General features: G+C 45.4%; 1 protein-coding gene across 1 annotated transcript in view; it reads right to left on the bottom strand.

Moving 5' to 3' along the window:
- Nucleotides 1-22,905, bottom strand: part of KMT2B (lysine methyltransferase 2B) — an 86,462-nt gene that overhangs the window by 34,674 nt on the left and 28,883 nt on the right. The window contains exons 3-19 of the mRNA XM_082274387.1: nt 19,041-21,511; nt 16,943-16,996; nt 16,672-16,837; nt 16,223-16,451; nt 13,091-13,146; nt 10,471-10,719; nt 10,195-10,286; nt 10,025-10,099; nt 6,416-6,529; nt 6,190-6,336; nt 5,981-6,076; nt 5,749-5,866; nt 5,546-5,659; nt 3,073-3,257; nt 2,793-2,888; nt 2,598-2,696; nt 1,238-1,311 (exon numbers count right to left, since the gene is read on the bottom strand). Coding sequence (XP_082130513.1) covers nt 1,238-1,311; nt 2,598-2,696; nt 2,793-2,888; nt 3,073-3,257; nt 5,546-5,659; nt 5,749-5,866; nt 5,981-6,076; nt 6,190-6,336; nt 6,416-6,529; nt 10,025-10,099; nt 10,195-10,286; nt 10,471-10,719; nt 13,091-13,146; nt 16,223-16,451; nt 16,672-16,837; nt 16,943-16,996; nt 19,041-21,511 — 4,435 coding nt within the window. The remainder of the gene's footprint in view (nt 1-1,237; nt 1,312-2,597; nt 2,697-2,792; nt 2,889-3,072; nt 3,258-5,545; nt 5,660-5,748; nt 5,867-5,980; nt 6,077-6,189; nt 6,337-6,415; nt 6,530-10,024; nt 10,100-10,194; nt 10,287-10,470; nt 10,720-13,090; nt 13,147-16,222; nt 16,452-16,671; nt 16,838-16,942; nt 16,997-19,040; nt 21,512-22,905) is intronic.

Genomic DNA, 22,905 nt, shown 5'->3' with positions numbered 1-22,905 from the left:
CAAAGGTGATCAAATACCACCAAAAGAAAGCTCTGTTTGTGGGAAAAAAAGGACGTAAATTTTGTTTGGGTACGGCCTCGCACGACCGCGCAATTGTCAGTTAAAGTCGCACAGCGCCGAATCACAAAAAGTGGCCTGGACGGAAGACAGCAAAATCCTCCGGTGGTAAAGTAGTTAATTGGTGTGTTCAAAAGTTACAGCATATAAAAATGCCAGAATATACACGCCATAGGTTGAATTTTTTTTTATACTAGTAATGGCAGCGATCAGTGACTTCTAGCGAGTGGGACTGCGATATGGGCGCAGCCAATCGGACACTGACACTTTGTGGGAACCAGTGACACCAATACAGTGATTAGTGCTATAAATTATTATTATATAAGATTTATATAGCGCCGACAGTTTACGCAGCGCTTTACAACTTGAGGGTAGACAGTACAAAATACAATACACTAATACAGTAGGAATCAGAGGGCCCTGCTCGTTAGAGCTTACAATCTAAGAGGGAGGCACTTGTACTAATGACACTGGCTGAGAAGGGGTTAAAACATCTAGGGTAATCAAATGGTTAACTGTGTGCCTAGCCACTGTTTTTTGGTGTAACGTGTGCGCTGCTTTTACTAATAGAGATGCTGGATTTTATTCCCGGCTTTGCAGGGACACAAAGATCATCACTTTCCTCCTGTCAAAATGGAGCTCTGAGTCTTTGCCTGAATGACCGGCGGGTGCCGGTGGACATCCATTGCCCGGCACTCGCTGATTGGCTTTTGCTGTGACTAACAGCAGCAGAAGCGCAGAATCATATACACACGCACACACACGTGTGATTCTGCACAGAACGGCTGCCCTGTAGCCGTTTATCTGCTATAGGGCAGTACTTAAGTGGTTAAGATTATTAGACAGAACTTTTATATGCAATGCAGAATTGTTTTTTTTGGTGATTTGCCAAACAATGCAATTCATAAAATACAAGAGCCTTCAAGAACTTCCTTTTTCTAAACATAACTTAGGGTGCAGAATAATAAAATAACTGAAGTTGAATGCCTGTGAGTTCTTGTGGGAAAGTGCAATATTATCATGGGTCTCATGAAAAAAAAAAAAAGCAAATAAAAAAAAACAAAAAAAAAGCAAATAAAAAAAAAACAAAAAAAAAAAGCAAATAAAAAACAAAAAAAAAAAGCAAATAAAATAAAAAAAACAAAAAAAAAAGCAAATAAAATAAAACAAAAAAAATTACCTGTCCATAAACGTATCCTTCTTCCAGTATTTTGAGTCTTCAACGCTGAACCAGCTAAAGGATTTCTCCAGAAGCTGCAAATTAAAACAGACACACAAATGTTTCAATTACTAAGAGAAAGTGTAAAAAGCCAGTCCAGCTAAGAAGATCCCAGTTACTGAACACAATTTATACTTCACTAAACAAAACAGCTGCTCTTCTGTGTATAAATGACAAGCCTGCAATTATTCACACCGGTGAAACAGGAAACAGAGTTTGTTTTAAATTAACCGGTTGCCGACCACCTGTCGCCTTTTTACTGCGGCAGTGTGACTCTCCCAGGCAAACCGACGTAGGTCTACGTCGGTTGTGCGCCTGCAGCTAGGGGACGAGCATGCGCCGCTGCGCTCCCACTCGGCAGCGGGGACTCAGATGCACGGGGCAGGCGGGTACAATCGTAGCCGCCTGACACCCACGATCGCTCCCCGCTGAGAGGGGAGGTCCCCCCAAAAGTGTCAAAAATGTCAGTCGGGTCCGAGCAGGTACCTACTTCCACTTCCAGTCCAACCGCAAACAAAGTTCTCCCCCACCTGCAGTCCTTTGGGACACTGACAGATCCCCAGGAGACTGCATCCACCATTCACGATACGCAGCGTGACTTGCACATTCACAATGGACACACGGATGTGAAGCCGCAAGCTGTCACAGCCGGGTGGGAGCCAAAAGTGAAACCGCCAGCGCTGAGGAAATTAGACAGCTTGTGAGACTGACTGAGATGAACACACTTCTGGATCGAGGTTTGACACCTATGATAGATCCAGGGATGTTGCAGGAGTGTCTCGGCTGCTCAGGACTCCCCTCACTGGCCGAGACAGCAGCACGGCACCATTGGCTTCCACTGCTGTCAAAGTCAGGAGAATGAAGATGAGAGAAATGAGGAGAGATACGGGGTGGGGGCCGTGGCTCCTTGTTTGAATGGACACAGAGATCTGTGGCTTGGCTCAAGAGTCCCCATAGCAAGCTGCTCACTGTGGGGGCACTCGTCAGGAGGGAGGGGCCAAGAGCACCGTAGAGGAGGGACCCGAGAAGAGGAGGATCTGGGCTGCTCTGTGCAAAATCATCACACAGAGCAGGCAAATATAATGTTTGTTATTTTTAAAACAAAAAAAAAAACCCCACAAGACTTTACAATCACTTTAAGGCCTAGTTGGCGAAATGCGTTTTCTTTTTACAGGACTATTACACATATTTCAATAAAGAGCCTTTTATTAGAGGCATTGCGCTGGAGCGCCAGCTTTCCCTATATACATGTTGAAGAATACGACCCTCATCATCGCATAATCCTTTTAACACAATTGTCAAAATGTAACACAGGAATTACCTTCACATACAATATCTTCAGAGCTTCACCCCCTTTGTCCAATGACCCGTTCTCCATATTTTTCTGAATGATCCGCACCACGTCGTCATTGAAGGAGGCCTAGAGAGAATGGGCAAAGAAAGATTTGAAAACCCAGATGGGACAAGTGGGGGGGGGGGGGGGGATTAGAGGAGAGCAGGAGGCGGAAATACTCACTATGGAGTTGTAGTGACCATCCTCCAAAATTTGCCCAAGAGACTCCAAATCACAAGGAGAGAAGAGACACTTTGTTTCGGCCTGTACACCCGAACACTACAAAAGAGAAAGGTAAAATGTAGGGGATTAGCGGAATTCTGAGCACCTTCCAGTGGCCGGATCAGAGCTCTTACGGTGTTTCGCCATCTGTCTGAATTTTCTGCACCTGGATTATACCAAACCCTCGTGTACTTAGGTGGGTGAAGAGTTTTCTGTGGTTCTATCTCATGGACTGCATTACCTGTGAGCAGTGCAGGAGAGGTGAGGAAAGTTTGGAGGTCAGGAGACTTTGCAGGATTTCATGAAAACCGGCAGTCAATTCCGAGAGCATGGCCTCTCTCCATATTGCGCCACCCTCACCCAAACACGGCGGGCATGTGTACACCACACTGTCGGGTAAGTTGGAGAGGGTCTCGTACCCCTCATCTGAAGGAAGGAAAAAAAAAAAAAAGAAGATGAGAGACAGGTTTAGGGAGGAAGGACTCACAAAAACAAAAAAAGGGGAGAGGGATAGGGTGAGGGGGCAGGACCCATAAAAACAAAAATCGGAGAAGGATGAAGTTAGGGGAAGGACCAGCGAGAGGGACAGTGTTTTCCCCATGAAAACAAAAAGGGGAGAGGGACAGGGTTGGGGTGGGGGGGGGGGGACCCATGAAAACAAAAGGGGAGAGGCCGTCAGTATATCAAGATTGATCTATCTCTATGTATACAGTGCCTTGCGAAAGTATTCGGCCCCCTTGAACTTTGAGACCTTTTGCGACATTTCAGGCTTCAAACAAAGATATAAAACTAATTTTTTGTGAAGAATCAACACGAGTGGGACACAATCATGAAGTGGAACGAAATTTATTGGATATTTCAAACTTTGTTAACAAATAAAAAACTGAAAAATTGGGCGTGCAAAATTATTCAGCCCCTTTACTTTCAGTGCAGCAAACTCTCTTCAGAAGTTCAGTGAGGATCTCTGAATGATCCAATGTTGACCTAAATGACTAATGATGATAAATAGAATCCACCTGTGTGTAATCAAGTCTCTGTATAAATGCACCTGCACTGTGATAGTCTCAGAGGTCTGTCTAAAGCGCAGAGAGCATCATGAAGAACAAGGAACACACCAGGCAGGTCTGAGATACTGTTGTGGAGAAGTTTAAAGCCGGATTTGGATACAAAAAGATTTCCCAAGCTTTAAACAACCCAAGGAGCACTGTGCAAGCGATAATATTGAAATGGAAGGAGTATCAGACCACTGCAAATCTATGAAGACCTGGCCGTCCCTCTAAACTTTCAGCTCATACAAGGAGAAGACTGATCAGAGATGCAGCCAAGAGGCCCATGATCACTCTGGATGAACTGCAGAGATCTACAGCTGAGGTGGGAGACTCTGTCCATAGGACAACAATCAGTCGTATACTGCACAAATCTGCCCTTTATGGAAGAGTGGCAAGAAGAAAGACATTTCTTAAAGATATCCATAAAAAGTGTCGTTTAAAGTTTGCCACAAGCCACCTGGGAGACACCAAACATGTGGAAGAAGGGGCTCTGCTCAGATGAAACCAAAATCAAACTTTTTGGCAACAATGCAAAACGTTATGTTTGGGGTAAAAGCAACACAGCTCATCACCCTGAACACACCATCCCCACTGTCAAACATGGTGGTGGCAGCATCATGGTTTGGGCCTGCTTTTCTTCAGCAGGGACAGGGAAGATGGTTAAAATTGATGGGAAGATGGATGGAGCCAAATACAGGACCATTCTGGAAGAAAACCTGATGGAGTCTGCAAAAGACCTGAGACTGGGACAGAGATTTGTCTTCCAACAAGACAATGATCCAAAACATAAAGCAAAATCTACAATGGAATGGTTCACAAATAAACATATCCAGGTGTTAGAATGGCCAAGTCAAAGTCCAGACCTGAATCCAATTGAGAATCTGTGGAAACAACTGAAAACTGCTGTTCACAAACGCTCTCCATCCAACCTCACTGAGCTCGAGCTGTTTTGCAAGGAGGAATGGGCAAAAATGTCAGTCTCTCGATGTGCAAAACTGATAGAGACATACCCCAAGCGACAGCTGTAATCGCAGCAAAAGGTGGCGCTACAAAGTATTAACTTAAGGGGGCTGAATAATTTTGCACGCCCAATTTTTCAGTTTTTTATTTGTTAAAAAAGTTTGAAATATCCAATAAATTTCGTTCCACTTCATGATTGTGTCCCACTTGTTGTTGATTCTTCACAAAAAATTACAGTTTTATATCTTTATGTTTGAAGCCTGAAATGTGGCAAAAGGTCGCAAGGTTCAAGGGGGCCGAATACTTTCGCAAGGCACTGTATATAGTGTTGGGTATAGTGTGGTGTGTTTTGCGCCACACTATATCCACCAGTGCTGCACACTACTCATTTGCTTATTAATTTTCCACGCCTTGCACTTACCAGTGAGCCCTTCGCACTTTGTGTGCGCCCACTTATGTTGGGTATAGTGCACTTCAGGTGTTGGGTATAGTGTTTTTTTTTGCGCCATACTATACCCACCAGTGCTGCACACCACCCATTCGCTTGCTGCTATTTTTCCAGCCCTTGCGCTCACCAGTGAGCCCCTCGCACTTTGTTTGCACCCACTTATGTTGGGTATAGTGTGGTTTGTTTTGCGCGATACTATACCCACCAGTGCTGCACTCCACACATTCGCTTGCTAATTTTCCAGCCCTTGCACTCACCAGTGAGCCCCTCGCACTTTGCGTGCACCCACTTATCGCACTTGGCGCACAGGATCATCTTGCTGTCGTAGTCATTCTCTTCATAGCAGCGACTGCAGATAGGACAAAAGCTCCCTGTCCATTGGAAAAGGGGACGCTTAGTGACATAAAAGGACAAGTGAGGCAAAGCAAAAAGAGAATATGGTACAGAACGTAATTCTCACCTTTATTATACAGGGCAGAGCAAGGTGTACACAGGTTTCCTCCTTCCGTCAGCTCCAGGTCAGCGTCCACTGCGGGGCTGGCTCCGCAGCTTTTACAGCGAACGCAGGATGAGCACATCTGCGAAACAGAGGATAAGTCTGAGCGGGTAAATCGGCACACAAGGGCCAGCTGTACGCTGCAAATCAGCGATTTGGGTTAGTAAAAAGTGGATTGAATATGGTTTCCACTCACCCAGCCTTTCCCACTACGAGGCGGCTTATTGGGATAATTTGGTCCGAGGCAATAAATGTGATAATTTGTCTGGCAAAGTTCACACTCCAGCAGAGGCTGCAATATACAAAGAATAGAAAGAAATCACACAAAGTAATTCACCCAGGATTCCAATTTTAAATTTAAAGCCCAACTCCGAGTATGATAATGTTACAAAGACAATCCGCTACCTTTTTAGCTTTTCCTTTGTGCCCGCAGACGTTGCAGAATTTGCAGCGCTGGCAGCACCATATGTCCTCCTGCTCAGGCAGCGGCCTCTCGGACTCCTCCAAACAGAACGTGTGGAAGGGCTCGCAGCACACCCGACAGTACAAGAACTAGAGAGAGAGGGAATGAGAGTCAGTCTGAGGAAGTCCAACAGAAACTCCGCCCACATCAATTGTAATGCAGCTTTACCTGATGATGTCCGCGGCTGGCGCAGAGCAGGCACACATGAGTCGGTGTTATAGGGACTGATGTCAATATACTGAGTCCTCCCATCATCCACACGTTCTGCAGGTCGCAGTCCTCCTGAAAAACACGTTTCCGCAGAAAGAGTAAGCATACCAAAGAAATAAAAGGATGCCTTTATTACTATTTGAGGAGCCTCGGATTCTGATCTGAGTGATGGTCCTTTCCTCCATTTTCCCCTTACTAATTTTTATCTCCCTCAATGTCTTCAGTTGCTGGGCCGCAGTAACCTCTTGCTTTCCTTTTCTCTCCTATCCCCTTTGTCTCTCTTCTCTTTCCTGCCTGTCTGCTTCTTCTTCCATATCTCTACCTTCTTTTTCCTCACTCTGTTCTCTAATGTTGGTTATCATGTCATCATAGCAATCTGCTGACGAACCCGAACGAGAGGGCTCCTAGGACAAATCTGGAGTCCTTCTTCTTGACTCAGTTGGGTCTGGTTCGGAGAATTTTAACCTTTTGTAATTCAGGTTTATCTTTGGGCCCACCTGGGGCCGGTTTATAGGCAACCTTCATGTTATACGCCTTTGGAGTGTAGATTTTATATTTTTTTGTTTTGGTCACTACAAGTTTGCGTAGTTGACATGTGGAGCGCCTCCCGAGACACAGTATGCTCCCTTTTATACAATACCCATTTTTTTAGTAAAATATAAAAAGTGGTTACGACGAATAAATCGATACCCAACATGTCATGCTTTAAACTTCTGTACTCCCGTAATTGGAGCCAAAACTACCTTATTTAACCGCTTAAGTCAAGCTGGCCCTCCTGCGCAAACTGCCGTAGGATTACGTCGGTCGCGTTCCTGCAGCTAGAGGGCGAGGGCGCTCCCGTCCCCACTCGGCAGTGGGGACTCCGATGCACGGGGCAGGCAGCTCTGATTGCCGCCTGCCACTTGCGATCGCTCCCTGCTGAGAGAGAAGAACAGTCAACTGTAGTAAACACAGCTGACCGTTCTTCTCCCTGGAATGACCAAAGAGTGCCTGTGATCCTTCTACATAGGATCACAGGTCTCTATGATCATTTCCCAAGCCCCACCCCTATACAGTTAATCACTCCCCTAGACTCACATTTAACCCCTTGATCACTCAGTGTTAACCCCTTCCCTGCCAGTGTCATTATTACAGTAACAGTGCATATGTATAGCACTGATTACTGTAGTGTCACTGGTCCCCCCCCAATAAAAGTGTCAAAAATGTCAATTAGGGGTCCAATTTGTCCGCCACAATGACGCAGTCCCGCAAAAAAAAAAAAAAAAAAAAAAAAAAAGGCAGATGGCCGCCATTACTAGTAAAAAAAAAAAATAATAAAAAAATAAAAATGACAAATCTTTCCCGTAGTTAGTAAATGCGATAACTTTTGCGCAAACCAATCAAAATATGCTTGTGATTTTTTTTTTTACCAAAAACATGTAGCAGAAAACAAATTGGCCTAAAATGTTAAAAAATGTTGATTTGTAAAATATTTTTGGGGGGAATATTATATATCAGAATGTGAAAAATATATATTTTTTTTTTTCAAAATTGTCGCTCTTTTGTTCAAAAATTAAAAAAATCGCAGAGGTGATCAAATACCACCAAAAGAAAAGCTCTGTGGGTAAAAAAAAAAAAGGACAAAAATTTAATTTGGGTACAGTGTCGCACGATTGCGTAATTGTCAGTTAAAGTAACACAGTGCCGAATCGCAAAATATGGCCTGGTCAAGAAGGGGGTAAAATCTTCCGGTCTTAAAGTTGGTAAAAATACGCTCATTGAGAATTGTTTTGTCAAAGACATAGGTAAATACATTTTGGCCTAAATATATGACAAAAACTGAATATATTGGATATTTTTCAACTGTCAAAGTAGAAAATGTCAATTTTTTGCAACATTTTCGCTCTTTTTTTATTAATAATCACAAAAAATGAAAAGCGCAGAGGTGATCAAATACCACCAAAACAAAGCTGTTTGTGGGAAAAAAAGAATGTAAATTTTGTTTGGGTACGGCGTTGCATGACCGCGCAATTGTCAGTTAAAGTCGCGCAGTGCCAAGTTGAAAAAAAGTGGCCTGGACGTTAGGCAGGAAAATCCTCCGGTCCTAAAGTGGTTAACATTTTCTTGTATGAGCGTGGATCCTGAAAAAATAAAAATTGGGCGAAACGCGATCATTGACACCTTTGCAAGACGTTGATTACCGTATATACTCGAGTATAAGCCGAGATTTTCAGCATGTTTTTTCATGCTGAAAAAGCCCCCCTCGGCTTATACTGGAGTCACTGTCTTTTTAAAAATGCCGGCGCCGACGTGTCACCGCGCATGTGCCGCATGCCCGGGAATAGCCGAACGTGTACGGACTTTCCCGAACATCGGCGGCGCATTTTTAAATCTAAGGCACCTCACCGAAAGGTAAGTGAGACTCCTCCGCAGCCTCTGCATTTCCTCATGCAGTGCTGCAGGCATGGTACAGAACATTCTCCTGTACCATGCCCGCAGCACTGCATCTACTGTGCTATGCCTCTACCATCTCCTGTGCCGTGCCTATACCATCACCTGTGCCGTGCCTATACCATCACCTGTGCCGTGCCTATACCATCACCCGTGCCTATACCATCACCCGTGCCGTGCCTATACCATCACCCGTGCCGTGCCTATACCATCACCCGTGCCGTGCCTATACCATCACCCGTGCCGTGCCTATACCATCACCCGTGCCGTGCCTATACCATCACCTGTGCCGTGCCTATACCATCACCTGTGCCGTGCCTATACCATCACCTGTGCCGTGCCTATACCATCACCTGTGCCATGCCTATACCATCACCTGTGCCATGCCTATACCATCACCTGTGCCATGCCTATACCATCACCTGTGCCATGCCTATACCATCACCTGTGCCATGCCTATACCATCACCTGTGCCATGCCTATACCATCACCTGTGCCATGCCTATACCATGACCTGTGCCATGCCCTTACCATGACCTGTGCCATGCCCTTACCATGACCTGTGCCATGCCCATACCATGACCTGTGCCATGCCCATACCATGACCTGTGCCATGCCCATACCATGACCTGTGCCATGCCTATACCATGACCTGTGCCATGCCTATACCATGACCTGTGCCATGCCTATACCATGACCTGTGCCATGCCTATACCATGCCCGCAGCCCGTTTTGTGTCTCGTGGTGGTCCAGTAGCTGCTGCATTTCCCACCCTAGGCTTATATTAGAGTCAATACGTTTTCCCACTTTTTTGTGGTAAAATTAGGGGCCTCGGCTTATATTCGGGTCGGCTTATACTCGAGTATATACGGTATACGCTTTTTGAAAACAATTTGGATATGGCCGATAGCGTAGTCAGGCTATTTTTTTAAAAAAGGCTTTTAACTATTGTAATAACGACTTGTTATTTCATCGATGCGATGTGCATTTCTATTTCTGCACAACTACAAGTCCCATGCGTGTTTTGTGGTCTCCTTCAACCTGGAATTTAGTCCATGGGATTGGTGGATTCCACACGTCTCTACCATTCCAGTGATTATCAAAGATTGCAGAAAGAAAAAAAAATAATAATCTCACCTTGAAATCTACGCGCAGGCGGTGGGTTCCATCCGAAGATTTGATTTTGGTTGAGGCGCCGTTCAAGGTTGAGTCCTTCGGAATGGAAAAGAGAGACTGTGAAAAGAGGGTGGAAGCAGCACAGAGGACAAAGCGGCAGAGGACTATTATCCAGGCTATAGTAGACCCACCTGCTCCTGGCCCGACCTGGCGCGGAGGATCACGGGCTGCTGGGGTACTCTGCGTGGCTTATTCTGCTCCTCCGAGTCCTGAGGAAGTAAATCTGTGACATGACAAGAAACAGATTTTTTTCTCCCCCTAGAAAACACGACGCTAAGAAACTATACGTACAGATCAGAAACAGCAAACAGGCTAAGGGAGATCTCCGGACTTTAAAAAAAAGTGAACATTACGCACGGAGACGTCGGACCGTAAAAAATTGATGATAAAAAGTCTACAACTCTTACCGGACTCTCGCCGCTGTTTCCTGCGGGGGGCGCTCGGACTCGGTTCAAAGTCTGAATCCTCGGAGTCGGGGAAGAGGTCATAGCAAGGGCGTTGCCTCACACAGCGTCGGGTGGATTTTCGCTGAGACTGAACGCCGGGCTCCAGTCGGTCGGAAGCTTCTGTGTCATCGTTTCGACAGATTTCGGCAAAAGATTCGTTGGAATCGGAGCTGTTCTCTCGTGGCGGGAGGTGTTGGATTTGTTTTCGGCCTGTAGGTGGGTTGGGGAAGAGAAATGTATACTCATTTTTAAATGGTTCTATAGCAGTGATGGCGAACCTTGGCACCCTGTTTTGGAACTACTTTTCCCATGATGCTCATGCACTCTGCATTGTAATTAACTCCTTGCCGACCGCCGCAAGTACATATACTGCGGCGGTCAGCCCCCCCCTGGGCAAAGTGACGTATGGGTACGTCACTCGCCCGCGAGCCAATAGGGGGCGAGCACGCGCCGCTGGAGGCACGCTCCCGTCCCCGCTCGTTCACTGTCATCCCAGCGCGAGTGACCGGCGGCTCCGATGTCCACCGGTCACTCGCGATCTCCCGCTGCAGAGGGAGAAAGGCAGGCGGCTGATGTAAACAAAGCCGTCTGTCATTCTCCCTGATCTAACTGCAGAGATCATACGATCCTGCTATGTACTGTGGTTACATCACAAGCCACGCCCCTTGACAGTTATAATCACGCCCCTAGGGACACACTTAACCCCTCGATCACTAAGTTAACCCCTTCCCTGCCAGTGTCATTTTTACAGTAACAGTGCATATTTATAGCACTGATTACTGTAGAAATGTCACTGGTACCCCCATAAGTGTCAAAAATGTCAGTCAGGGGTCCGATCTGTCCGCCACAATGTCGCAGTCCCACAAAAATCGCAGATCGCCGCCATTACTAGTTAAAAGAAAAAACAATAAAAAAGGACATAAATCTTTCCCGTAGTTAGTAAACGCAATAACTTTTGACCAAACCGAAGTACGCTTATTGCGATTTTTTTTACCAAAAATATGTAAACAGAAAACAAATTGGCCTAAAATGTTAAGAAATATATTTTTTTGAGAATTTTATATAAAAAAAAAGTGAAAAATATTGTTATTTTTTAAAAATAGTTGCTCTTTTGTTGTTTATAGCGCAAAAAGTAAAAAAAAAAAAAAAATAAAAAAAAAAAATCGCACAGGTGATCAAATACCACCAAAAGAAAGCTCTGTTTGTGGGAAAAAAAGGACATCAATTTAATTTGGGTATGGCGTCGCACGACCGCGCAATTGTCCGTTAAAATCACGCAGTGCCGAATCGCAAAATAGGCCCTGGTCTTTGAGCAGCCAAATCCTCCGGGGCTTAAGTGGTTAATTAATTATATTATAAAGAGATATATTATATATTAAACTAAGATATAAAACTATGATATATTATATTAAGATATATTATATTATATTAAGATATATTATATATTATATTAAGATATATTATATATTATATTAAGATACATTATATATTATATTAAGATATATTACATTAAGATATATTATATGAAGATTATATTATATTAAGATATATTATATTATATTAAGATATATTACATTATATTAAGATATATATATTAAGATATATTATATTATATTAAGATATATTACATTACATTGAGATATATTACATTACATTGAGATATATTACATTAAGATATATTACATTATGATATATTACATTATATTAAGATATATTATATTATATTAAGATATATTATATTATATTAAGATATATTATATTATAATAAGATATATTATATTAAGATTTATTAATATATTAATATATGTCATGTTTTATAGTACGCTGTATTAGTTGTGAATGCAGGGATCCCTTGGGGGACCAAAATTACGTGATTGAGTATGTTAAGAGATGCATATTATTTGTATTGATTAAATAATTCTGTAATAAAGAGTATTTAAAAAAAAAAAAAATGAGTGTGGGATTAGTATCACTGAAGAAGCTGAAGTTAAAGCGGATTGGCTACCATGCTAAGCAACACCAGTTTTGCCCTCCAGTTTTATTAAATCTGCCCCATGTGCTTTTTTTTTGGGGGGGGGGGGGGGGTTTCCCCAAAGATGATCTCCACCCAGCAGTTTGACATATTCCGATGTCCCCAGCGTATTACTGGTCACAAAATTCAAATCAAAGTCTCTGCTTCACAGCAAATGTCCAAGTCTTGAGGACCATTGTGTGGGCGTGGCTTCAATAAATACTCTGATTAATAATACAGCTTAGCTTCAAACTACCCAATAAAAGAAAACGGATTTAGAAAATAATCCTCACAGTAAATGGTATTTTTTTTGGGGGGCTCTAAAGCCTTTTGGGACAAATGGAGAAACAAGTGCTCACCTTTCTGTAGTTGGATATAGCCACTAATGCTAAGGGTAAGCGCTGTAGGTAGTCCTTAGCATTAAAGCCCTTAGCATTAGTGGCTTTATCCAACTACTTTATCTTCTGTCCTCAGCTGCTGCACATTCCTATTTCATTTTTACACTATATTAAGTATTTAGTTTATATTTGGCACAAGGGATATACCACAAGTATATTTTCTGACGCTCACCTTTCTGTGACTGCCTCTGCTGCCTGCGGGCTTCTATTCGTTCACATCGCCGGTACCTGGAAGGAGACAAGAAAGAACGCAAGGGTAAATCTGAATCCTTAAGTCCAGAACTCATCACCACCGCCTCTCTCCACTTCCATCATTGCTGTAGAACAGGGGTCTTCAAACTTTCCAAGCAAAAGGCCAGTTTACTGTCCTTCAGGCTTTAGGGGGACCAGACTGTAACCAGTAAGAGTAGAAAATTCCCCCGCATTAGTGCCCCATTGTCTGTTTTAATGGTATGAGTAGTGCTCCATTGTTGATATCAATGAGAACAGTACCTCATTCATGGTATCAGTGGGAGGAATAGTGCCCCATCATTGGTGTCAGTGGGAGGAATAATGCCCCATCATTGGTATCAGTGGGAGGAATAGTGCCCCATCATTGGTGTCAGTGGGAGGAATAGTGCCCCATCATTGGTGTCAGTGGGAGGAATAGTGCCCCATCATTGGTATCAGTGGGAGGAATAGTGCCCCATCATTGGTATCAGTGGAAGGAATAGTGCCCCATCATTGGTGTCAGTGGGGGAATAGTGCCCCCATCATTGGTGTCAGTGGGAGGAATAGTGTCCCATCATTGGTGTCAATGAGAGGAATAGTGTCCCATCATTGGTGTCAGTGGGAGGAATAGTGCCCCATCATTGGTGTCAGTTGGTGGAATAGTGTCCCAAGGGTCATATAAAAGCAAGCAAGCAAAGGGCCACATATGGCCCCCCTGGCCGTAGTTTGGAGACAATCTATATTGTGAAAGATAATATTAAGCCGAGTAAATTGATACCCAAAGTGTAATGCTTCAAAATTGCGCTCGTGGGATGGCGACAAACTTTGGTACTTAAAAATCTCCATAGGCGACGTTTTAAAAATCTCTGCAGGTTACCAGTTTAGAGTTACAGAGGAGGTCTAGTGCTAGAATTATTGCTCTCGCTCTAACGATTGCAGCGATACCTCACATGTGTGGTTTGAACACCGTTTACATATGTGGGCACGACTTGCGTATGCGTTCGCTTCTGCGAGTGAGCTCGGAGGGACAGTGCGCTTTAAGCCATTTAAGCGCTTTAAGTCTCTTTTTCCCCAAAAAAATTTGGCCCTTTATGGGCCGTTGGGCGAAAGTGACTTTTGAGGTCGCTCCGGTCCTCCAAGGGCATAGAGTTGAGTGGGGGCCATCTTGCCCTCACTCCACTTCCTGGTCATAAGGCGAGCGGCACCAGTAGCTGGGAAAACGACTGGTAAGCAGCGGGGGGGGTTGGGCACCTCTCCCACCGCCCATAAAAGTGATCCTGTGGCAAATCTGCCGCTAGGACCACTTTTATGTTAAAGCGTACCGCCTTGCCTTGTACTGTAATAAAAAATACAGAGGTTATGGCAGCTATCAAAGCAGCGAAGTAACTACACGGTGGGCGGTCAGGAAGTGGTTAATCACCATCCCTCCCCTCACTGGTGTGGGTACACTGGGGTGACTATCCTAGTGTCCAGAATATCACCACCATCCCTCTCTTGATCTCCATGGTCTGTGTACACCGGCATCTGATTGGGTTTTCATTCCCTTCATTTGACGGTAGAAGAGAAACTGCAAAACGCTGCAGCCCTCTCCATTGGCCAGTATGGGGCCTCTAACATGGGCAATCCAATCGCTACTGTAGCGCCTCTCTGAATGGTCTGTGGAAAGTAATGCGTAAGGGCAGAGCAAAACTGTGATGTCATCACGGGGGCCTGGACCGGCATAGTTTGCCTATTAATGCTTGGCTGTTTTCATTTTTGTGAGCATATTGTTTGCTTTTAACCACTTAAGCCCCAGCCCTATTTCGGACACTTTTTGTTCACAAGTTAAAATCAGTATTTCTTACTAGAAAACTACTTAGAACCCCCAAACATTATATATATTTTTTAGCAAAGACTCTGGAGAATAAAATGTCGGTCATTGCAATATTTTTTGTCACGCGGTATTTGCGCAGCGGTCTTTAAAACGTAATTTTTTTGGAAAAATGTAGAAAAAAATCACATTTCACTGCATTTAAAAAATACTAAACAGTAAAGTTAATCCAATTTTTTTGTATATTGTGAAAGATGATGTCAGGCCAAGTAAATAGATACCCAACATGTTACGGTTTAAAATTGCACCCCCCCCGTGGAATGGCGACAAACTACGGTCAATAGAGATCTCAATCGGAGACACTTTAAATTTTAACGGTTACCAGTTTAGAGTTGGAGTGTAGCTCTTTTTTTTTGAATTATTGCCCACGCTCTGGTGATCACGGCGATACCTCACATGTGTGGTTTGAACAGCGATCTCATTCGCGGCTCGACTTCCGTATACGTTTTTTTCTTTTGTGCGCGAGCTAACGGTGACGGGGGTGGCTAAATTTTTTTTTTTTCCTATTTTATTTTTTTTTTTAACTTTATTACAGGTTTTTAAAAAAAAATAAAAATCTGATCACTTTTATTGCTGTCACAAGCAATGTAAACAAACATCCCTTGTGACAGCAATATGCAGTGACAGGTACTCTTTATGGAGGGATCGAGGGTCTAAAAGACCCAAAACCCCTCCACTACACTTCCATGTATGCAAAACGCCGAAAACTGCGTTTTTGCATACAGCCGTTTTTTAAATTTGCCGCTTTTTGCAGCACAGTAACCCGGAAGTGACATCATGGATGCCACCTCCGTGTTACGTCATCAGAGACCCGATCGAAGCCGTTTACGGCATTCATCGGGACTCCATCCAGCCGGCGGACGTGCCGGCTGGGTGCTCGGGGCTCCCGGTGGGACGCAAAGTCACGGAAGGCGGCGGGAGGGGGGGTGGGGGACATCCCCTCCCGCTCACCCGGGTAACGATCGAGTGGCTCTCGAGCCAGAACGGTCGTTGCCGACGGAAAGCCGACCGTTGGCTGTAAACCACGGTACAGTGATGATGCCTCTAGCTAGAGGCATCATCCCGGTATACTACCGCAAAGTCTGCCGACGTATATATATACACGTCGATATGTGGTAGGTGGTCTATAAAGCGTTTGATAAAACTGCTACACTACGGGGGTTCCTTCCATTACTAACAAAAACCTGATAAAATCCCCCTGTGTAGGAAATCACCCGTGCTTACACGCAGCATTGCTTCTTAGTGTTGGGCCCGCCAAACTTGGTCTTGTCCTTGCAGTTTACGCATTTGCCGCAGTCTTCCATCACTTTGCAGCCTTTGCACTTGCCGCATCTGGCCATCCGTAGCCTCACCCTAGAGACGGGCCGCGGCCGGCGGGGAGGAGGCGCCGGCGGCTGCCTGACGGGTCTCGGCCTGGTGACTGTGGTCGGCTCCGGCTCTGAGGCAGACGAATCTGAAATGCAGAAATATCGAATTAAAAAGGGGGAATTCCAGACAAGACGATAACTACACAATAGGGAATACCAAAACGTATGCCCAGTCACACAGAAACTCCTGTGTGATCTTCCACCTATTCTTTGCTATATGGCAAGGAAAAAAAAGCTGGGGGGGGGGGGGGGTCAACAACTAACATTATTTAGAGCCTGACACTTACAGATCTGAGGATCTCTCACCTTCTCGAGGTGCAGCCGCTGGCACTACAGTCTCTCTCTCGCACAGCGGCAAGGCACTCAGCCTGGGGATGTCCTCTGGGATCATAGCTCGTGGCTGACCAAGAGCCACGGCGGGATGACGGCACACGTGTTTGATCCGGGGTCCTTGCACTGGGGAATCCTGCCCCTGAGGAGAAAAAAAAAAAAAAAAAAGGTCACATCAGCACCGTACCCCACATCGGACTCACCCCGCCCCCCCCCCACTGCTGTCAGAATTGAGTATTACCTGCACAGCCAAAGTTTTAGGGCCATTTTCTTGTTGGGTTGGGTCTTTTGAAGAATTAGCATTTGCACCCTGAAAAAAATAAACAAACAAAATACAGCCATACGTTTAATATATAATCGGTCATACAGCATTTCAAATATCCGCCTCGTGTTAATCTGTTGCACGCAGCGGTATCCGCTTTGCCCAGTTCTGTTCAATGGCTTACAGCAGCGATCCCCAACCCCTGGATCGGTGGATAAGCTGGCCGCTGCATATCAATCGGGAGACTTCATATTAACAAGAGGGTAATCCCCTACATACGTTAACAAGCAGCTCCTCCTGCTTCCTGCCCTGCTGATGACATCATTGGCCGGGCAGGAGACCTGGGAAAATAGACACCGGCTGCGGTCCCTGCCCTGCCTAAGGGAAGATAGGGTGGGGGCATGACCGCAAGGGGCACCGTGATATTGGGGGGGACCTCCAAGGACTACAAGGGGCACCGTGATAGAGGGGGGGAGCCCAATGACTGCAGGGGGTGCTGTGAGAGGGGGGGACGCAAATGACTGAAAGGGGCGCCGTGATAGAGGGGTAGCCCAATGACTGAAAGGGGCGCCGTGATAGAGGGGGAGCCCAATGACTGAAAGGGGCGCCGTGATAGAGGGGGAGCCCAATGACTGAAAGGGGCGCCGTGATAGAGGGGGGCCCAATGACTGCAAGGGGCACCGTAATAGAGGGGGGCCCAATGACTGCAAGGGGCACCGTAATAGAGGGGGGCCCAATGACTGCAAGGGGCACCATAATAGAGGGGGGCCCAATGACTGCAAGGGGCACCATAATAGAGGGGGGCCCAATGACTGCAAGGGGCACCATAATAGAGGGGGGCCCAATGACTGCAAGGGGCACCGTAATAGAGGGGGGCCCAATGACTGCAAGGGGCACTGTAATAGAGGGGGGCCCATTGACTGCAAGGGGCACAGCAATAGGGAGCAGGGAACCAACGACTGCAAGGGGCACCATAATAGAGGGGGGCCCAATGACTGCAAGGGGCACCGCGATAGTGGTGAGGGGAACCAATGACTGCAAGGGGCACCGTAATAGAGGGGGGCCCAATTTGTTCAAGGGGCACCGAAATAGAGGGTGGCCCAATGACTGCAAGGGGCACCGTAATAGAGGGGTGCCCAATGACTGCAAGGGGCACCGTAATAGAGGGGTGACCAACGACTGCAAGGGGCACCGTAATAGAGGGATGCCCAATGACTGCAAGGGGCACCGTAATAGAGGGATGCCCAATGACTGCAAGGGGCACCTTAATAGAGGGGGGCCCAATGACTGCAAGGGGCACCGTAATAAGAGGGAGGGGGGGGTTCTGTGTATGCTAGGGGCGCGGTGACATAAAGGGGACTGTGGTCGAGGAGGTCACATGGTACCAGTAGTGAGCTGGTACTCTGATCAGTCATTGGCTGTGTCACATGGTCACGTTGACTGATCGTCATATGACGTCCAGTTAGGATTGGAGAGCCACCACCAGGCAGTCAATCTACTATTCGTCGGGCGGGAAGTGATTAAAATACAACTGGCTACTCACTGGGTTGACAGATGAAAGGCAAATCGAACACTGCTGTGACCCACTCGTCTCTTCCTGCTTGTGCAACCATCAGGCTCCGTGTAGAAAAGCTCAGGACCGCCGGAAAACTAAAAACCAGATGTTCCAGTAGATGGGACGTCCAATGGGTTGTCCTGTGGGTGTGGCTACGGATTTCAGAGCTTTCTTTCCTTCTCTTTCCTCAGGCCATTAGTCTGGAGAAAGAGCAGGAAGCTCTAAAAAATGCATAGCCATGCCAAGAGGATAACCCACGTGACTTCACGTCTGCACGTGCATCCCAGGGTGGTTAATGGCACTAACAATCTCCCTTTCTAGAGGTCCTGAGTCTCCTACACAGAGACCTGGTGGCTGCACAAGCAGGAAGAGACACGAGTGGGATGGACAGCGGTGTTCTGGAGATATGCCTTTGATCTGGTAACCCCGCGAGTTGCCAATTGGATTTTAAAGCTACACTTCTTTCTTCTCCCCCCCCCCCCCCCCCAATTACTGGACATACACTAAAAGCTGTCCTTTTGGTCTTACCTGATCAGCACTCTTCTGTTTGTCGATCTGGAAAAGCTGTATTTTGGCCTTCTCCAACAGGCTGATAACTTTCTTGTCTGTGCCGGACAGGGATAGTTCCGTAGGAGGGAAAGTCAAGACACCTTGTGAGCTCGCTGAAGACTGGAACTCAGACTTGACTGCAACTTTACAGAGGGGGTTTTCTCCAGGGCACAGTGTCATAGCCTCCATTTTGAGAGGCCTCACGGAAGCATCATGCACCTCGTTCGGTCGAAATTTACTCTCAGGCTTCAAGCTTAGGGACTGTACTGGCTCAGAAGGCTTTATAGAAGTGGAAACATTGTCTACAAATAGAGGTAATGCCAAATGGTTCGCCCTTCTTCCTACAGGCTGCGGTTCTTGTTTGACACAAGTGCTCGAGAGATCTGGCGGGGAACCAGCCACAGTGGTCGAACCATGGTCTGACAAGTGACTCCTACTTGTGGTCACAGAAGCCTTTTTGGCCTCGTCCTGAAGCGAGACAGACTGGTAGATTTTCAAGTGTGCTGCGCTGGGGGTGAACTGCGGCGCGCGAAGGAGTGGAGAGCGCTTAACAGATTCGAGCTTGGGAGGTTGGTCAGAAGGAAGTGGGGAGGATGGAGCTGATGGTGGGGTACTGGGCTTCACAGGATCCTCTGAAGGTTCAGGTGAGGACAGGCGTATAGGAGGCTGAGAAGAACTTGGCGTTTCTTGCGTCTCAGAAGCAGAAATATTAAACGAGTTCCAGCGAAACGTAGGCGCTCGCAGAATGTTCTTGCGCAAGCTTTCAGAAAGGGTGGAGGGAACAGGAGCGGACTCAAGAGTCGGCGATGAAGCCGCAGATGAAGACGTGGAGGATGACGGCGAGGAGTCCGTTTGAGGAGATGCTGGAGGTAGCGTGTTGAGGTGATCATCTTCGTTAAAAAGACTAAAACATGGATCAGCTGGTGTTAGAAGGGTGTCGGAAAGGACCTGCTTCTCCATCTCGCCCAAAGCAGCCATTGGCTCCGACAAGCTCTTCTTGGGCTGCATTTCTGTGACAATCGGTAGGTCTTCTTCAATTAACCTTCGAGGGATTTTAATCACGCGGGAAGGACGTGCATTCAAAGCAGGCTTGACAGACTCTGTGGCGTCAGCAGCAACAGCTTTGGAAGGCTGAGCCAGGAGATGCGACTGAGCTTTGCTCTGAGCTTCCTTTACTTTGGCCAAAAGCTTTTGAACGGCAGTGCGGTCAGCTTGCAGAGAACTAGTCCGCTTTGCTTTCTTGCTCTTTTTCAAAAGCCCAAGGGGTTTAGATGAAGGCTGCTGTTCAGCCATGGAGTCGTTAACGGGATCGACGGGCTCGCTTACTGGTTCTGATAACTGAATCCGAGCAGACTCCGTCGTTTCCGGTAGAGGCTCTGTTGGTTTTAAAGGTAGAGGCTCTGTTGGTTTTAAAGGGTCAGTCGATTTTGCCTCCTCCAAAGGCATCTCCACCAATGAAGCGTTTTCAAATTCAACTCCTTTGTGATGTCCTTCAACCGGTGGCGGGGTCAACTCCGGACCATCTTCAACAGTCTGTTCAGATGTTTCGTCTTTAGCAGGCAATGGCTCTGGCCTGCGCTCCATAGACGGTCCACTCTCTTGTAAAGGTTCTGAATTGACCAGGATTTTTCCATCATCAACCTTCTGGCTAATATCAGCTTCAGAACTCTCTCCTTCGTCATAGTCGTCTATGGGTTCTTCCATAGTCCCTTGCCAATGCTCTGCTCTTAGTTTCCATTTCACCTTCCGGACTTGCCTATCTCGTTGCCCCTTTCTCTTAAGAGGAAGACGCGACTTATCTTGCTCAACCTCCATTTTGGTGGCTTGTTCTTCAACCTTCCCTTCAGCTCTAGGAGAACCCTGTCCGGCTGGTTGGTCAGCATTAGAAGTGGAAGGTTTAGAAGAATCTTCAAGAACTATGTTGGCATGGGCTGCCTTAAAAAATTCCCTTTCATAATCTGTAATATTCACTCTGTTATCTACATCAGGATTCTCCTGAACAAGAGCGACCGTACCGTCTCTTTCCGGAACATCCTGGCCACTAGGGCTAAAATCCACGGATTTTTCTTTTGGCTTGTGCCTCAATTTTTTTCTATAGGTCAACCACCTATCTTTCCCCCTCCGACGTTTATTTTTCTTTGAAGCACTGCTAGAGTCGGTCTGTACCTTTACAGGAGTGGAGAGGTCAGTGTGGTGGTTGTGGGAGGCTACTTCTGACTCTTTTGGAGAAAGTAAAAAAGAAGTATTTATGCCATACAAAGAAGGGTCCAGTTGCGTGAGGTGAACTCGAACGATTTTGTCCGGGGTGAAACCATGCATAGATGTATGCAGCGTCAGGTGCTCTTGCTTAACAGTGGCTGCAGTTGGGCTCACTTGCTTGGCCTTGGACATGGGCGGGCTTTCTTTACAGGGAGAAACTACAGCTGGAGAAGTCGAAAAGGATTTCAGACCTATGTAGAAAACCAAAAATATATGTTTAAGAGGAGAAGACTGAGAATCCCATTTAAGCACAAACCTCCAATTCTAACAAAACGTTATGGTAATATTACTGGTAAAAAAAAATAAACTGATGGTAATATTACTGGTAAAAAAATAAAATGATGGTTATATTACTGGTAAAAAAATAAAATGATGGTAATATTACTGGTAAAAAAATAAAATGATGGTAATATTACTGGTAAAAAAATAAAATGATGGTAATATTACTGGTAAAATAAAATGATGGTTATATTACTGGTAAAAAAATAAAATGATGGTAATATTACTGGTAAAAAAATAAAAATGATGGTTATATTACTGGTAATAAAATGATGGTAATATTACTGGTAAAAAAATAAACTGATGGTAATATTACTGGTAAAAAAATAAAATGATGGCAATTTTACTGGTAAAAAAATAAAATGATGGTTATATTACTGGTAAAAAAATAAAATGATGGTAATATTACTGGTAAAAAAATAAAATGATGGTTATATTACTGGTAAAAAAATAAAAATGGTAATATTACTGGTAAAAAAATAAAATGATGGTAATATTACTGGTAAAAAAATAAAAAATGGATTTTTGTAAGAACTTACCGTAAAATCCTTTTCTCTTAAGCTCATTGACAGACGTAGTCTTCTTGATTCTCAAGAGCTGGGTTATGTTGTCTCCGCAGGAGTAGGACTAGGCAGAATGACAAAACGTTCTGGCTCCACCCTAGGGGGCAGTCCCTGAGGGTATATCCTCCCTCTCTCTGCTACAGGGAATCAGTTCTGTTTAAAGCAGTACAGAGAAATTAACCCAACCCACTCAATGATAGAGGGGCGGGTACTACGTCTGTCAATGAGCTTAAGAGAAAAGGATTTTACGGTAAGTTCTTACAAAAATCCATTTTTCTCTATCGCTCATTGACAGACGTAGTCTTCTTGATTCTCAAGAGCTGGGACATCCAGAAGCAGTGCCACAAATGAGGGGTGGGATTGACAAAATCAAATCCAATCTAGTAGGCCCAACCGGTGCCAAACTAGAAGTTTTAAAGGCTCATTATAAACAAAGAATGAGACTAAAGAAAAAATTTTCCAACGGAAAAAAACCCTCGAGGTAGACCACTGGTCTCCTCAAATTGCGGCCTGCAAAACCTTGCGGCCAAATGAGGCATCAGACGATGCCATTACATCAACTTTATAATGTTTAGAGAAGGTATGCACCGACGACCAGGTAGCCGCCTTGCACACCTGGACCACTGACGCCTGATGGCGAAAGGCCCATGACGCACTAAGTGCCCGAGTGGAGTGCGCCTTAACAGGGAACGGGGGCTCCCGACCCTTAATAGAATAAGCCTGCACTACCGTCTGTCTGATCC

The sequence above is a fragment of the Pelophylax lessonae genome (genome assembly GCF_965119305.1).
Source record: "Pelophylax lessonae genome assembly, chromosome: 12".
In the NCBI taxonomy this organism is placed as follows: Eukaryota; Metazoa; Chordata; class Amphibia; order Anura; family Ranidae; genus Pelophylax; species Pelophylax lessonae.
Note: the sequence above shows the minus strand (reverse complement) of the source record. Positions and strands in the feature narration are given on the sequence as shown.